The sequence below is a fragment of the Oncorhynchus gorbuscha genome, unplaced genomic scaffold (genome assembly GCF_021184085.1).
Source record: "Oncorhynchus gorbuscha isolate QuinsamMale2020 ecotype Even-year unplaced genomic scaffold, OgorEven_v1.0 Un_scaffold_556, whole genome shotgun sequence".
NCBI classification, from domain to species: domain Eukaryota; kingdom Metazoa; phylum Chordata; class Actinopteri; order Salmoniformes; family Salmonidae; genus Oncorhynchus; species Oncorhynchus gorbuscha.
In genome coordinates this window covers 24,327-41,297 of record NW_025745389.1, presented here as the reverse complement: position 1 = coordinate 41,297, position 16,971 = coordinate 24,327, and the positions used below count along the sequence as shown (strand labels likewise).

The window sequence follows — 16,971 nt, the reverse complement described above, 5'->3', positions numbered from 1 at the left end:
TACAGCCCATAGAAACATACCAAACTAAGTATGGAATCAATCTTTAGGAAGTTTTTAACATAAAACTTCATTAATGTTCCAACCGGACAATTCCTTTGTCTGTACAAATGAAGTGGAACATTTCACGTGAGCGCACCAGACCGAGGCAGTGGCACTCTGCCAGACCACTCACTCAAAGATCCCTTATGAGCCCCTCCTTTAGAGTATAATCCTCAAAACAGGTTCTAAATACTGTTGACATCTAGTGGAAGCCTTGGGAAGTGAAACATAACTAATATCACCCTGTATCTTCAATGGGGGCTGAGTTGAAAAACTACAAACCTCAGATTTCCCGCTTCCTGGTTGGATATTTTCTCAGTTTTTTGCCTGCCATATGAGTTCTGTTATACTCATCATTCAAACAGTTTTAGAAACTTCCGAGTGTTTTCTATCCAAGTGTTTTCTACATGCATATTCTAGTTTTTACGGCTGAGTAGCAGGCAGCTTAATTTGGGCATGTTTTTCATCCAAGCTACCCAATACTGCCCCCTACCCCAAAGAAGTTAAAGTAAAAATCAACCAATCCTCCAGCATTAACACAACAATCGAAAGGTAAAATGCTTTATCATAAACAGGGTGGTTCGAGCCCTGAATGTTTATTTTATTATTATTACATTTATTTAACTAGGCAAGTCAGTTAAGAAGAAATTCTTATTTTCAATGACTGCCTAGGAGCAGTGGGTTAACTGCCTTGTTCAGGGGCAGAATGACAGATCTGAACCTTGTCAGCTCGGGGATTCCATCTTGCAACCTTTCGGTTATTAGTTCAATGCTCTAACCACTAGGCTACCTTCCACCCCATTATTGAAAGGCTGCTGTGGTATACCAGACCATATACCACGGGTATGACAAAACTCAGTTTATAATAGCAATAAGGCACCTCGGAGGTTTGTGGTATATGGCCAATATACCACAGCTAAGGGGTGTATCCAGGCACTCCACGTTGCGTAGTTCATAAGAACAGCCCATTACCATGGTATATTGGCCATACCCCACACCCCCTCGGGCCTTATTGCTAAAACTTCTACATGTTGAAAGTGCATGGGCGATGGAGAGAAACAAAATGGTGCAGTTTGAGGCCATTGGGGTGTGAGTTTGGGAAGATGAGAGTCGTTGTTTGTGTGCTTCTGTAAGTTGATGTTCGTATGTGTATGTTAAAAAAAATAGATTGTTTAAAAAATATATTTTAATGAAAATGTTTAGTGAGGAGATCTTGACAGCATTGTCAATTAGGCTATTCAATATATATATATATTTTTACTTTGTCAGAATTACATGGCCAGCATTGAATAGAGAATAATCCTAGCCAATTTTGAACGCTTGAAAGATGGTTTTACAACCGGAGTATGCAGCAGTGGTTTCATCAACTGTGCACCCATATCAACTGCATGTTGGCCATTTGCGGTTATACACGAGTGCTGTTGCGAAAAATAAGAATCCCGCACACTGCTCTTGATAGTATCATTGCTCTTTAATCAGTTTTACAGTAAGAATCGGCCTCAAGGCCTGAAGCTCCGAGGAAGCCCTTGAGGCCGGTACGTAAGGCTGATTAAAGAGCAGTGATACTATCAAAAGCAGTGTGCGGGTTTCTTCTTTTATCTCATTTTATCTCAACTGTTATCATGCACCTGCAAAAAAAGATATCTCAGATGTGCGAGTGCCTTTTGAAGCAAATTAACATTAATGAATGCTAATAGCTACTGTAATTGGTCAGTCCAAAATTGCTTTTTAAATCTGTCATGGAAATAAATGTACAGTGCATTCGGGAAAGTATTGACCCCTTTTTCCACATTTTGTTACATTACAGCCCCCCTTATCAATCTACACACAATACCTCACCATTTCCACAAAAACATTTATTTTTGCATTTTTTTTATTTTAAACGGATCACGTTGACATAAGTATTCAGACCCTTTACAGTACTTTGTTGAAGGACCTTTGGCAGCGATAACGGCATAGAGTTTTCTTGGGTATGATGCTACATGCTTGGCACACCTGTATTTGGGGAGAATCTCCTATTCTAGTCTCCAGATCCTCTCAATATATGCACTGCTGCATAGGTATTTTCATATCTCTCCAGAGATTTTAAATCTGGTTCAAGTCCAGGCTCTTTGCTAGGCCACTCAAGGACATTCAGAGACTTGTCCCAAAGCCACTCCTGCTTTGTCTTGGCTGTGTGCTTATGGTCGCTGTCCTTTAGGAATGTGAACTTTCACCCCAGTCTGAGGTCACAAGCGCAGGTTTCCATCAAGAATCTCTCTGTACTTTGCTCCGTTCATCTTTGCCTCGAACCTGACTAGTCTCCCAGTCCCTGCCGCTGAAAAACATCCCCACAGCATGATGCTGCCACCACCATGCTTCACCGTGAGGATGGTGCCAGGTTTTCTCCAGACGTGACGTTTGGCATTCAGGCCAAAGAGTTCAATCTTGGTTTCATCAGACCAAAGAATCTTGTTTCTCCATGGTCTGAGAGTCTTAAGGTGCCTTTTGTCAAACTCCAAGCGAGCTGTCATGTGCCTTTTACTGAGGAGTGGCTTCCGTCTGGCCACCCTACCATAGAGGACTGATTGGTGGAGTGCTGCAGAGATGGTTGTCCTTCTGGAAGTTTCTCCCATCTCCACAGGGGAGAGCTCTGTCAGTGTGACCATGGGGTTCTTGGTCACCTCCCAGATGAAGGCCCTTCTCCCCCGATTGCTCAGGTTGGCCGGGCGGCCAGCACTATTAAGTCTTGGTGGTTCCAAACTTCTTCCATTTAAGAATGATGGAGGCCACTGTGTTCTTGGGGACATTCAATGCTGCAGAAATGTGTTTGGTACCCTTCCCCAGATCTGTGCCACGACACAATCCTGTCTCGGATTTCTACGGACAATTCCTTTTGACCTCATGGCTTGGTATTTTGGTCTGACGTGCTCTGTCATCTGTGGGACCTTATATAGACAGGTGTGTGCCTTTTCCAAATCGTGTCCAATCACTTGAATTGACCACCAGGTGGACTCCAATCAAGTTGTAGAAACATCTCAAGGGTGATCATCGGAAACAGGATGCGCCAGAGCTCAATTTGAGTCTCACAGCAACGGGTCTGAATACTTATGTAAATATGTTTTTTCAGTTTTTATTTATTTTGAATACATTCGCTAAAACATACACAGACCTGTTTTTGCTTCCTCGTCATGGGGTGCTGTGTGTAGATTGCTGAGGATGTTTTTTATTCAATCCATTTTTTTAAAATTAGGCTGTAACGTAACCAAATGTGGAAAAGGAGAAGGGGTCTGAATTCTTTCCGAAGGTACTGCATACCGTGTTGTTAAATATCATGGAAAAGAAATGGTGCTTGAATACATACATTATTTTCCAGTGTAAATCCCATTGGGACTTGTATGCTTACATACAAGGCAATGTAGCAGAGGCAGTAAAGGCTGCCATCGCTGCTGGCTACAGACCCATTGACGGGGCTTTCTTCAAAACTATATTTTCAGTTTGCGTTTGGTAAAATGGGACAGCAGGTTAGATAAACTAGGACAGCGTTGTTATAGGCTTAATTATACCTCAATGACAATACACACTTTGTTGTTATGTTGTCATCTTGAGGATGTCAGAATTGTATCATGTGTTGGGCTTATATGTTTAATAGATGTCAAGAGGTTACAGAAGACGGAAATGCAAAAAAGCGGGACATCATATTAACTGGGACAGCTTAATGCTGACACGTTTCTATTTCTTGCTCTGATAAGTGAACATCTAAACTACTGTTACTAAGCCCTTGCAGAGAAACCACATGATCAAAATCACATCACTTCATTGGTGTGCCATCAGAGAGCTGGGCAAATCAAGATTCAAAGAGGAAGCTCGCCGAGTGAAGCACACGGTAACTGTGACATAGCTTTTCTTTTCTGTTTTGATGTTAAGGTCATACAACTCATGAATAACAACTGTGCCAAACTGTGGTGTAAATGTGAATACTATGTACTGGTGCATCAAAATAAATACAAATGTTTCCAATATGAAGTTTACTTTTTGTAAATCAGTCATTTTTTGTTGCTGTCTTGCTTTACCAACCATAGCTAGCTGAAGTAGGACAGCATGGACTAGCCAATGTGGGACAGTCTTTTAGGCTTTTCCAATAGAGGAAAGAGATCCAGTGTACATTAAGGACCCCCTGTACCTAGGTTAGGCAGGGCTCTGGTTCTTGTAGTACTATTATCCTGTTGTGGTACTAGGTACTGTGGTATGATATTATGGTACTATGAGTACAATGGCACCAAACAGAACTATAGTAGGCATACTGTGTGTGTATGCATCTGGGAATTGATAGTGTTTGTCAAATAGTGAATACTGTTATTCCATGGAACCTTTCCGGTGATGTGTAGTCTACATGTGTGTCTCAATATTACGTCCCAAATGGCACGCTATTCCATATAGCCTAGGGTGCACTACTGCCTGAGCTGGCCATAAGTAGTGCCTTATAGGGTGCCTGTGCCATTTAGGACACAGCCCCAATCCATGCAGATTACCTTTCCTGTTTTTCTCTTTCTACCAGCTGTGATGTACCTTCCATGAGAAGTCCCCGGTGAAAGCAGATTGTCAGAAGACCGTGAGCACCTCCAACTGGACCGTCTGGACCTCTGCCTCATCCACGGCCCCATGGGAACGAAGGTGCACTCTCTCCCTATAGTCCTCTTGACATGCGCACTGTTCTCAACATGTCTTTGAAGAATCCTTGCCACTTGTATCTTGTAATACCCTTGTAATAAAACACTTGAGCTGAAGATTTGAAATGATGGTGTTTTAGGTTGTTTTGATGAAATAGTTCCATTTAACGCTTACAGTGCCTCTGCACTGCCTGACTTGCCCGTACAAATGTCTTTGCTCCCATTTATTAAATGACTCACACATTTTGTCAGGCATAATTTAGAAAAACAATTCCACCCTTTGATGATTAACTGGTGGGGGTGATATGCGCTGATCATCATCACTCAATTATTTATTGTTATGTTGTAGATTAGGGATGAGCTGTTTCCTGTGGACAGCGAGGGGTTCACTGTAGCCAGGGCAACCAGCTTCCTGGACACCTGGGAGGTGAGAATGACAGGAAGTCAAATTAGGATCATTTCTGGGCCATTTTTTACATCATCATTACATTTAGATTATCACCCTTTGACCATATCCATTTGGGTGTTCTGCTCACCATATATCTCAGAGTATGGAAGAACTTGTGGATGCAGGGATGATCAAAGCCATAGGAATCTCTCATTTCAACCGGATCAAACCGAAGCTATTCTGAACAAGCCAGGCCTCAAGCACCAACAACCAGGTGTTCTTTGCCCTCTCTCCCAGCCCAAAATACCCCTCTGCATTTAGAGATCTTTTAGAGCATAATGTAATTGTGTTGAAATGATCTGATGTCCTAGGTTATGGGCAACATTTTCCTCTCGCAAACACACCTGTGTTGTGAGCAAATGCCTGGTAACTTATGGATGGGTGAAGTTGTAATGTGCAGTGTGATTTATTCTATTTCATTCGGAGTGGCTGTGGATCTGACTTTTCCCTGACCTTTTATTTTTGAGCATTTTCCCTCTCATGTGGCCAAAACTCAACAGTGCGCGCCACTAGGCAAAACACACAGGTAGGCTATGCTTCAGTTTGTTAGCACCATCTGCTCTACAATTCGCTCACTGTACATCATTCAAAACAGCACTGTAGGCTACTTCCAAACAACACTGTATAACTCAAGAAGAGCTCATGCATATCCCCATGAAACTGATAAGATCGAGATGAACTTGTTGGTATGCAGAGGCTGCATGAACATTTCACCAATAAAACTTGACGAATTATCAGTCTCGATTGACAGTGAGAAATGTGAAGGGAAGGAGAACACAAAAGAATGTGTGCTTAGAGTAGAGGTAAAGAAATGTATGCTCAGAAGCATTTAGCACTCGGGGGAAAAAGGACCTGGAAAAGTCAGATGCACAGCTGCAGCCTATTTTATTTGACTAATGTGGTTTAGTGTTCTTATGACATCATCGGATGTCCCTGTCTGCTCCAGCTTGAGTACAGACACATGGAGGGAAATGTCCTATTGACACACACACCCAGTTATTTGTCACAAATAATTATATTATTCTAGTAACCTGCTATTATCCCAATAAGTTACTATGGTAACTGTCTGATCTGATGTTCTTGTATTAGGGCCAAACCAGATGAACCCTGTTTATTTGAAGACCCAAACATCAAGCCCAGAGGACCATAACCTCAGGTAAAGTGGGAGCCACAGTAACAGTCATGGCTTTTAGGTAAATAGAGAGATTTGGTATAGAGTCTATGGACCTTGCTCTGTGTTGTCCCTTAAAGGGGCAGTGCGGTCAAAAACCTGATTTACCTGTGCTTTGTATATTTCCACACTATGAGGTTGGAATAGTACAGTGAAATCATGATAATGCACTGGTGATACGTTTATTAGGCCAATAACAAAGAGCGTTTGCCCTCCTCTCTGCTGATAACAGGTCGTTTTCAGGTTACACATTCCTCACAGTAGGCTCATCCAATTAGGCCCTTCTCTCAGACCACTAAGAAAAATCTATAAAAAATTCTTACTGTGATTTTACTGTGATGTAAATTGAACCTTTATTTAACTAGGCAAACCAGTTAAGGACAAATTCTTATTTACAATGACAGCCTACCGGGGAACAGTGGGTTTATTGCCTTGTTCAGGGGCAGAACAACATATTTTTACCTTGTTAGCTGCTCTGGGATTCAGTCCAGCAACCTTTCGGTTACTGGCCCAACGCTCTAACCACTAGGCTACACGCCGCCCCAAAATATGTGTTATTTATATTTACAATTCCCTTATCCAAGCAAATTACTAATTGACTACAGTACCAGTCAAAAGGAGTGTGCAAAGCTGTCATCAAGGCAAAAGGTAAGGCTACTTTGAAGAATCTCAAATATAACATATATTTAGATTTGTTTAACACTTTTTTGGTTACTACATTGTTATTTCATAGTTTAGATGTCTTCACTATTATTCTACAACATAGAAAATAGTAAAAGAAAAACCCTGGAATGTGTAGGTGTGTCCAAACTTTTGACTGGTACTGTAGCTCTTATCAACTTGTAAATTCCAGTGTATGGAAAATTGTGTTATTTCGATTGAACAAAATTAAGTAGATGCTTTTTCCACTTGGAACTGGTTGGTTCGCTAAACGTCAACTCGGTTCAGAGTCGAACCCAAAATGACGACTCACTTTGAATGTTGTGATCCAGTCTTGAGGGGGTAAAGCTGCCATCTAACCCCTTTTCCCCACAATGAAACAACCTTTCTCTGCTAATGATAAACATAATGTTTGTTATTAATGATTTCAAGTCATTAATGATAATAATAATAATAATAATAATAATAATAATTAATGATAATCAATTCATAGAAAATATATTTGGCTAATAATATTTTCTGCTTTGTGTTCAGTAGACCCGTCTACTGACAGATGCGTTTTTCCTGGTCATGACTCATCTTCAAAACAAATTTTATTGGTCACATACACATATTTAGCAGGTGTTATTGCGGGTGTAGCAAAATCTTGCTGTGGGCCTGAAGCACAGGGACCTGACCAATCGCTTCGGGGACTGCCAATCCACCATGAGCCAGATCATCACTTCCTGTACTGCCTGCATGGCACCGCTTCCATCTGGATGTAACCAGAGTGTCTTAGCCCACCTGCTCTTGGAATTCAAGGACTTCGCAGATACCCAGGTTCTGGTTGACTTCATAGAATTCCTCTGCAACACACCATCTTCCTCTACGCAGACGACACCATTCTGTATACTTCTGGCCCTTCTTTGGACACTGTGTTAACTTCTTTGGGATAGGGGGCAGTATTCGGAAGTTTGGATGAATGAGGTGCCCAAAGTTAACTGCCTGTTGCTCAGGCCCAGAAGCTAGGATATGCATATAATTGGTAGCATTGGATAGACACTTTGAACTCTGAAGTTTAAAATAAGTTTAAAAACTGTTAAAATATTGTCTGTGTGTATAACAGAACTGATTTGTCAGGCGAAACCCCAAGGACAATCCATCCAAGAAAAATACAATTCAGCTCACCTCTGATTACAATGGCTGGGAATGGGAATATAAAAGGAAGTCCTCCCAGATTGCAGTTCCTAGGGCTTCCACTAGATGTCAACAGTCTTTAGAAAGTGTTTCAGGCTTGTTTTTATTTAAATGGCTCCCATTTTGGCTGTAGTGTTTGTAGTGGGTTCAAGTGAGTACGCATACTTCATTATTTATCTCCGGTAATGGTCTATGGTATTCTCCGTCTTACATTTTATAGTTTATTTACATAATAGGGTACCTGAGGATTGATTAGGAACGTTGTTTGACTTGTTTAGAAGAAATGTATAAGTAACTTACGGGATTCAGTTTGTATGTATTTTGAGGGAGGGAAACCGGTGGATTACTGAGTCAAGCGCGCCATTGACACTTACTTTTTTGGGATGTAAAGAAGGACTTTATCGAACAAAATGACCATTTGTTATGTAGCTGGGACCCTTGGGATTGCAAAAAGATGAAGATCTTCAACGGTAAGTGATTTATTTTATCGCTATTTCTGACTTTTGTGATCCATCTGCTTGGTTGGAAAATGTTTGTGGCGCGCTCTGGTGAGGGCGCGCATTTGGTTATTTTTCTCCGGTATTGAATATACTATTCATCTTCTTAACTTTTAGCGTTTACTAACATATTATGGTACCTGAGGATTGATTAGGAACATTGTTTGACATGTTTGGACCAAGTTTATTGGTAACGTTTGAGATTCATTTTGTATGCATTTTGAACAAGGGGAAACAGGTGGATTATTGAATGAAGCCAAATAAACTGACTTTTTGGGGATATAAAGAAGGACTTTATCGAACAAAAGGACCATTTGTTATGTAACTGGGACCCTTATTCTTGGCAAGGTCGCAGTTGTAAATGAGAACTTGTTCTCAACTAGCCTACCTGGTTAAATAATATATATATATATTTTTAAATGTATTTTAATTAGCGGTAAAGTGAGGAGTCTTCCTCCACCTTCAATGGGATGGTGGGGATGGCACCTCATGCCGCGGTCATTTTGTATCTGTACTTTATCCTGGATCTGTAAAGTGACAAGGAGATATTCCAGCAGTGTGGAATTGTTCCCTTACTCACCTCAGACACAGCCATTGCAACGTCCACTGGCCAACTTCCTGGTAAAAGGGCACCTACATGCCAGCAGGGTGCAAAGGTGATGGAGGTTGAGACATGTGGACCATGCGGAGAGTCAAAGACCACAAGCTTGTTTGAGACAGTGCTCCCCCTGTACCTCTCAGATACCATGAATCAACTGTTCAGTGTGGCATGCCTGCTGGTCAACAACCAACATGAACAACTATCAGCATGGTTCAGGCGGAAATGGTACAGGCGGAAAGGAAGTGAGGGGGGAGTTGGGCATCTTGTTCCGTCTACTCCTCTCTGACCAGATACTGTACTGCTGGAAGTGATTTTTAAGATCCAGCAGGGGGCACTCCTCTCCTCTCATTGCTTAAGCAGAAACCAATGCCGCACAAATGAACATTGGTCGAACAACTGCATCAAGTGCTTCGCAAAGTTGTTGCACATTCTGTAGAACAATTTGTCTAAACTCACCTTTCCTTTCCTGAGAAGATTTAGTTTTGTTGGTCATTTTGTTGGTCATTCATAGAGAATGACAGTGCCTCGGAAGATGGGGGGAAAAGCAAGTGTTACGTTCTCCGCTTGAAAAGTATCACAGTCATCCTTTAACACTTGTCTCTGTAGAATTGTTGCTATGTAAGGAAATACATGAGTGTATTTTCTGTGAACCTGTAAAAAAACACATATTTGATAACTTCTCTTTTAGAAACCCAAACACAATTGTCTGCATTTTATTTTATGAAAAACATACAATGTTGACAACCTAATAGTCTAATTGTTTCAGATTCTAAAAAATGTAGGCTACTGTATGCAAAGTATAAAGGAATATAAACCATAGAGCATCCAATATAATCAATATATATAAATGAATACAACACTTTAGTCCAGATAGTATGGGCCCTCTGAGTGCCAACTATGTCGTCCACAGACTTATTTTCCTAATAATCAGCCATTCATTCTGACTGGCAGTCACCACAATACGAACACACTGGATGGCAAAGGCAATCTTGTGGTCCACGTCTTGAACGTCAATGTTGCCATTTTTAAACTCCCCTAATGTGATGTAGGAAGAACACTGCCTTCCTCTCTTTGTCCCCACCAGCTTCTCTCCTACTTCCAGAGCTCCATGGTGCAGGATATCATTCTGACGATCATCCGTTCCTGTCAAGATTTTGATATTGCTAATATTGCTTGGTTCGTGAAAGACAATGACAAAGAAGTCTCCGGTAGAGGGGGGTTTCCCCCAAAAGTATTCGTCCACACTGCTATAAGCCTTGGTGGCGTCATAGTTTTCAAATACATTAATGTTAGTGTACAGGCTGGCAGGAGGGTTGTCAGGGATATCAATAGAGTCCTCTTCAAAGTCATCATCCTTCAACTTGTTCTCTGCTCCCTTATATGAGGAGTAGTAGCCCATGTGCTGGAACAGAGAGGGCTTGAAGCGGATCACATCTTTCTGGGCCAACAGGCCCCGGAAGTGAATAAGGAGCCAGTCGCAAGGCATCTCCTGGTAGAACATGAACAGGAAGTGGACCAGGCGCGGCAGATCTCTTGATTGGTAGAGCTTCCCTATGTAGCCAAGCTTGGAGAATTCCAGCATCACCCAGTAGGAGCCTTCTCTGGAGGTGACCACCTTCTTCAGGGATGTCAGGAAGTTCCTTGAGCAGAGCACATCGTCCTCCAGCATCATGTAAAAATCTGAGAGGTTGGTGCAGAAGTTGAGAAGGAAGGCATAGTCCACGTTCTGCTTGGAGCGGAAGCGTACCCTGTCCTCTGGGTCGTCGTAGTTCCTTTTCAGCCCATCCAGTGATGGGTAGTACTCCTCAGGGGCATGGATCACCAGGAGATGCCCAGCGATGATGTGGTGGGCAAACTTCCTGGAGATGTCCTGCACCAGCTTTTCACACCAGGCCAGGTCAAAGTCCGCCAGCTGAACCACCACCACAATCTCTTTCAGTTCCTCATAACTGGACTGGTCAAAAATGGATTTGATCGTCTCCATGAGGTAATTCCCTCTTTTTCTTTTCACAGATGACAACCCAATGGTTAGATATTCTGTAAACACAAACATTGATATGATTACAAATGAAATTATTTTTGAACAAATCATTGAGTTTCAGGATAATCTGTGTATCTCTACATATCTAAAATAAAAGGTATATTTACTTTTCCGGGGCAGTGGATTCCCAGCGAGGTAACGGTATGTGACGTTTATGGTTCCAGAGAAATTAGTGAGGTCTCTGAAGGTGTGAACATATCTCTCAGAGTTTGAAGGATGCATCAGCTGTCTTTTACCCGCCTCCTAAAAAAATGACTATTTTTACTCAAATGTAAAATACAAATATGATGTCATAGGAAGGAAGATCCAGAGACAGCCAATAACAACCTACCAAGACGTATCCATCCTCCATGTACAGGTTGAAGAACAGAAGACATGTGATCAGGACCCCCAGGAAGGGGATGGTGGAGCGTTTACGGAAACACCTCATCTTGTCCAAGGACTTCCACACCAGCCTCATGATGGAGACACTTCAGGTAGGATAGAAAAGAAAAAGGGTTGAACAAATTATTATCATCATTATCTGCTTACGATGTAGGTAGGCGATATTGATATCAATCCAGTATTGTCGAATGTACTGAACTATACTGTACAGAACTGCCTGTGCCATGGGTTTGTTGATATGCTTGTTTGAAGTCAGCAGTATGCATATGAAATGTATATATATGAAATGCACATGTCTGTGTGTGTGTGTGTGTGCGCACCTGCATGGCTGTGTGTGATGGGCACTGAACCATACACATACTTATACGGTGTGTTGCAGAATACGGCCCTCCATCTCCAGCCCTCCCCAGTGAGCCTCTGGTGGAGCGCTAACCTGGGTCAAAGTGCTAAATGCTGAGAAAGGCCTGGGAGAGGCTCGCTCACACAATCATTTCTCACTCCTCCCGTCTTCATTATTCTCACCACTGATGGAACAGCAAAGCCTTTCATGTTTCTCTCTGACCTTACAAAGTAAATACCAGATAACAGTCTGGAAACAGACTTATTGAATAGGAACATATATTTTCCATGCAGCACAACGAGAGAGAGAGAGAGAGAGAGAGAGAGAGAGAGAGAGAGAGAGAGAGAGAGAGAGAGAGAGAGAGAGAGAGAGAGAGAGAGAGAGAGAGAGAGAGAGAGAGAGAGAGAGAGAGACTTGCTATGAGCTGTATGATTGCACGGGTGTGTGAGTCCACCTGAAAATGTTCTGTAATGTATAAACAGCTCTCTGAGATGAATTTATGCTGACAGGAAATATAAACAGCTCTCTGAGATGAATTTATGCTGACAGGAAGGAATTGATCGTACTCTGCCTATGAAAAACATAATATTGAAGAGGTGAATATATTCCTTACAGACAACTAAACTGGCCTCTCTTGCCTTGGAGCGGAAGCTCGTGTTTAGAATTCAGCGTGTGCATGCACACCAGCCAAGCTCCACTTTAGGCTAATTTCCTAACCATTTCCAAGCTTCCTGTAAAAGTACACTGTTGCAGTGAATCCATTTGCAACACAGAATGATAAAAAAGCTATTTAATCGTATGTGAAACGGCAGCTCAATGTGGCTAATGAGACACCATTTTAATAAGCGGATATGCTGTACAACAACTCTTACAGGGCTAAATGCCACAAACAAAGTTATCTACCCACACTGAAAGGAGGGGAAAAGGGCTACCTAAGTATGATTCCCAATCAGAGACAATGATAGACAGCTGTCCCTGATTGAGAACCATACCCGGCCAACACATAGAAACACAAATCAGAGAAATAAAGGACATAAAATCACACCCTGACCAAACCAAAAAGAGACATAAAAAGGCTCTCTAAGGTCAGGGCGTGACACAAATTACATGGGATACAGGCAACAGAGCTGAGACTGTAAAAAGATTAAGACAAAATATTGCATTCAATATGCTCGAAGCAAAGAATCAATGTATTTTGTAAACATCATCGATGTTGTTAGATAAGTGGCTATATTTCGTGCTTCTACACCTGCATTGCTTGCTGTTTGGGGTTTTAGGCTGGGTTTCTGTACAGCACTTTGAGATATCAGCTGATGTACGAAGGGCTATATAAATAAATTTGATTTGATTTGAGCTACTGTAGGTTATGGTATTTTTTTTATTTTTTATTTCACCTTTTATCGAAGATGCCAAGACAAGTGTAAAAATCTTAAGTGCTGAGGTCAAGGAGATGGGTTATCATCAACTTAAACAGCATTGCTTTCAGAAGAAAACAATTCTGCTTTGACTGGACGTTTTTCGACTGTTTACTTATTAATCAAGGAAGAAGGCTGCTAGTTCTCTGACATATTAATCAAGGAAGAAGGCTGCTAGTTCTCCGACATATTAATCAAGGAAGAAGGCTGCTAGTTCTCCGACATATTAATCAAGGAAGAAGGCTGCTAGTTCTCCGACATATTAATCAAGGAAGAAGGCTGCTAGTTCTCCGACATATTAATCAAGGAAAAAGGCTGCTAGTTCTCCGACATATTAATCAAGGAAGAAGGCTGCTAGTTCTCCGACATATTAATCAAGGAAGAAGGCTGCTAGTTCTCCGACATATTAATCAAGGAAGAAGGCTGCTAGTTCTCTGACATATTAATCAAGGAAGAAGGCTGCTAGTTCTCCGACATATTAATCAAGGAAGAAGGCTGCTAGTTCTCTGACATATTAATCAAGGAAGAAGGCTGCTAGTTCTCTGACATATTAATCAAGGAAGAAGGCTGCTAGTTCTCTGACATATTAATCAAGGAAGAAGGCTGCTAGTTCTCTGACATATTAATCAAGGAAGAAGGCTGCTAGTTCTCTGACATATTAATCAAGGAAGAAGGCTGCTAGTTCTCTGACATATTAATCAAGGAAGAAGGCTGCTAGTTCCAACCCACTCAGCTCCTTGATATAAGAGGGCTTTTATTGGAAGGACGATGACATATACTATCCATAGCCTGTGATATTCGACGTACTGTATGATCATGAAATAGGATCATGCTGTCCACAAGTCACGTATTCACTTAGCTGTGGTTCATCAAAATGTCCCCATCTCTCCCCTTTCATCTCACCACATTCTAATGGCAGTGATGCTGAAAGTGGTTACGGTGCTGTCATTGAGTGTCCTCGGTGCTGCTGGGCTGTGACTGTGGTAGCGTCCATTTTGTCACTTTGTTTTATTACCGTCTCAGATTGGAAATGCATGGCCGATTATTTCCTTGTGTTCAGGATGAGTGATGATGGGCACTGAGCCTGGCCTGCTCTTTCTCTACTCTTGTTTGTGTGGGCTGTCAAAGCTCGGCTGGCGGAAGGAGAAATCGATGATCTGGGTTAGGGGTGTTAGGGGACATGCCATTTTGTGTTTTTGTGTCTCAGGGAAAGCTTCCATATGTCACTAATAATAATAGGAATGACTATTGAGATAACAAAGATGATGAAATGCACACTGGTATGAGGAACTGGAAATGAAGCTGAGATTGGCTGGCCAATATGTACAGTACCAGTCAAAAGTTCGGACACCTATTCATTCCAGGATTTTGCTTTATTTTTACTATTTTCTACATTGTAGAATAATAGTGAAGACATCAAAACTATGAAATAACACATATTGAAACATGTAGTAACCAAAAAAGTGTTAATCAAATAAAAATAGATTTTATATTTGAGATTCTTCAAAGTAGCCACTCTTTGCCTTGTTGACAGCTTTGCACACTCATGGCATTCTTTCAACCAGCTTCATGAGGTAGTCACCTGAAATGCATTTCAATTAACAGGTGTGCCTTGTTAAATGTTAATTTGTGGAATTTCTTTCCGTAATGCGTTTGAGCCAATCATTTGTGTTCTGACAAGGTAGGGGTGGTATACAGAAGATAGCCCTGTTTGGTAAAAGACCAAGTCCATAATTATGGCGAGAACGGCTCAAATAATCAAAGAGAAACGACAGTCCATCATCACTTTAAGACATGAAGGACAGTCAATCCGGAAAAACCATCAAGCGCTATGATGAAACTGGCTCTCATGAGGACCACCACAGGAAAGGAAGACCCAGAGTTACCTCGGGTGCAGAGGATAAGTTTATTAGAGTTAACTGCACCTCAGATAGCAGCCCAAATAAATGGTTCCAACTGCTGTCTTTTTGTTAGACGCAGGGTAGGTGAACAGATGATCTCTGCATGTGTGTTTCCCACCATGAAGCATGGAGGAGGAGGTGTGATGGTGTGGGGGTGCTTTGCTGGTAACACTGTCTGTAATTTATTTAGAATTGTAGGCACACTTAACCAGCATGGCTACCACAACTTTCTGCAGCGATATGCCATCTCATCTGGTTTGCGCATAGTGGGACTATCATTTGTTTTTCAACAGGACAATGACCCAACACACCTCCAGGCTGTGTAAGGGCTATTTGACCAAGGAGGAGAGTAATGGAGTGTTGCATCAGATGACCTGACCTACCCAATGACCCGACCAATTGAGATGGTTTGGGATGAGTTTGACCACAGAGTGAAGGAAATGCAGCTAACCAGTGCTCAGCATATGTGGGAACTCCTTCAAGGCTGTTGGAAAAGCCTTCCAAGTGAAGCTGGTTGAGATAATGCCAAGAGTGTGCAAAGCTGTGATCAAGGTCAAAATTTAAGAAAAACCCTTGAATGAGTAGGTGTATCTAAACTTTTGAATGGTACTGTATGTATGTTCTGATAATGTTATTCCACCTGAATGTTTCCAGTGCAGCTGTTGATATTTGACAATAGATCAACTGTCAGTTCCTAGGGCTGATCCCTTGACACTTGACATTTTTCTTGACATTATTCTGTAATTTAGATGCTAGTTCTAGAACTAGTGGACCAGTGGGAGGGGGGGCAGTACACTACACACAACGTATTTGACTGAGGTCACTGTTCAATATGGTCCCCAGCGCAGATATAATCAATTCCCTTATTATTGCATTATTATTCCAGTTGCTTGAGACCCTGGGCCATCAGGCTGTGGAATGTGATGATACTTACCCAGCATGTGATGACTTTCAAATCAGCGGCGCTGTCACACCCTGACCATAGAGAGCCTTTTTATGTCTCTATTTGGTTTGTGATTTGGGTGGGAATTCTATGTTATTTATTTCTATGATTTATATTTCTATGTTTTGGAAGGGTATGGTTCACAATCAGGGACAGCTGTCTATCGTTGTCTCTGTTTGGGAATCATACTTAGGCAGCCCTTTTTCCCACCTGTGATTGGGGGAAGTTGACTTGTGTCAGTGGCACTTAGCCCTCGTAACCGTCACGGTTGTTTATCTTGTTTCTTGTTTTGTTGGCGTCATTCCACAATGAAGGAAAATGTACGCTCACCACGCTGCACTTTGGTCCACTACTTTTGAGGCTGTGACAGGCGCACCAGGGCAGTATTGGGAACTTTCCAGCTATTCTGAGTTATATTTCCAATAACGAATGGCCCTTTGTGACAAGTCAACAATGCCCTGAGGGACCACACCTGCCATAGATCGTTCTGGTGACATGACAATGTGGTGTGTTGTTGCACAAATGCCAAGAAGAGAATAGTGATGATATCAGACTGTCAGAAGAAGCAGTTATTTTGATTTCGAATTTATATTACATGTGAAAGAATGGTTGTAGACACACAACGGGAAAGCACGTTAGTAGTAGTATTGCGGATTATTACAGACGAATATGGTATTTTGCTAACTCCAGCAGATTTACATTGATG

General features: G+C 41.7%; 1 protein-coding gene across 1 annotated transcript in view; it reads right to left on the bottom strand.

Moving 5' to 3' along the window:
- Positions 1 to 9,938: 9,938 nt before the first annotated feature.
- The window catches only part of LOC124018671 (alpha-1,3-mannosyl-glycoprotein 4-beta-N-acetylglucosaminyltransferase C-like), a 30,346-nt gene continuing 23,313 nt past the window's right edge, over positions 9,939 to 16,971 (bottom strand). Inside the window, exons 2-4 of the mRNA XM_046334012.1 lie at positions 11,614 to 11,752; positions 11,390 to 11,525; positions 9,939 to 11,278 (exon numbers count right to left, since the gene is read on the bottom strand). Of these exons, the coding sequence (XP_046189968.1) occupies positions 10,137 to 11,278; positions 11,390 to 11,525; positions 11,614 to 11,742 (1,407 nt within the window). The 5' untranslated portion in view covers positions 11,743 to 11,752 and the 3' untranslated portion in view covers positions 9,939 to 10,136. The remainder of the gene's footprint in view (positions 11,279 to 11,389; positions 11,526 to 11,613; positions 11,753 to 16,971) is intronic.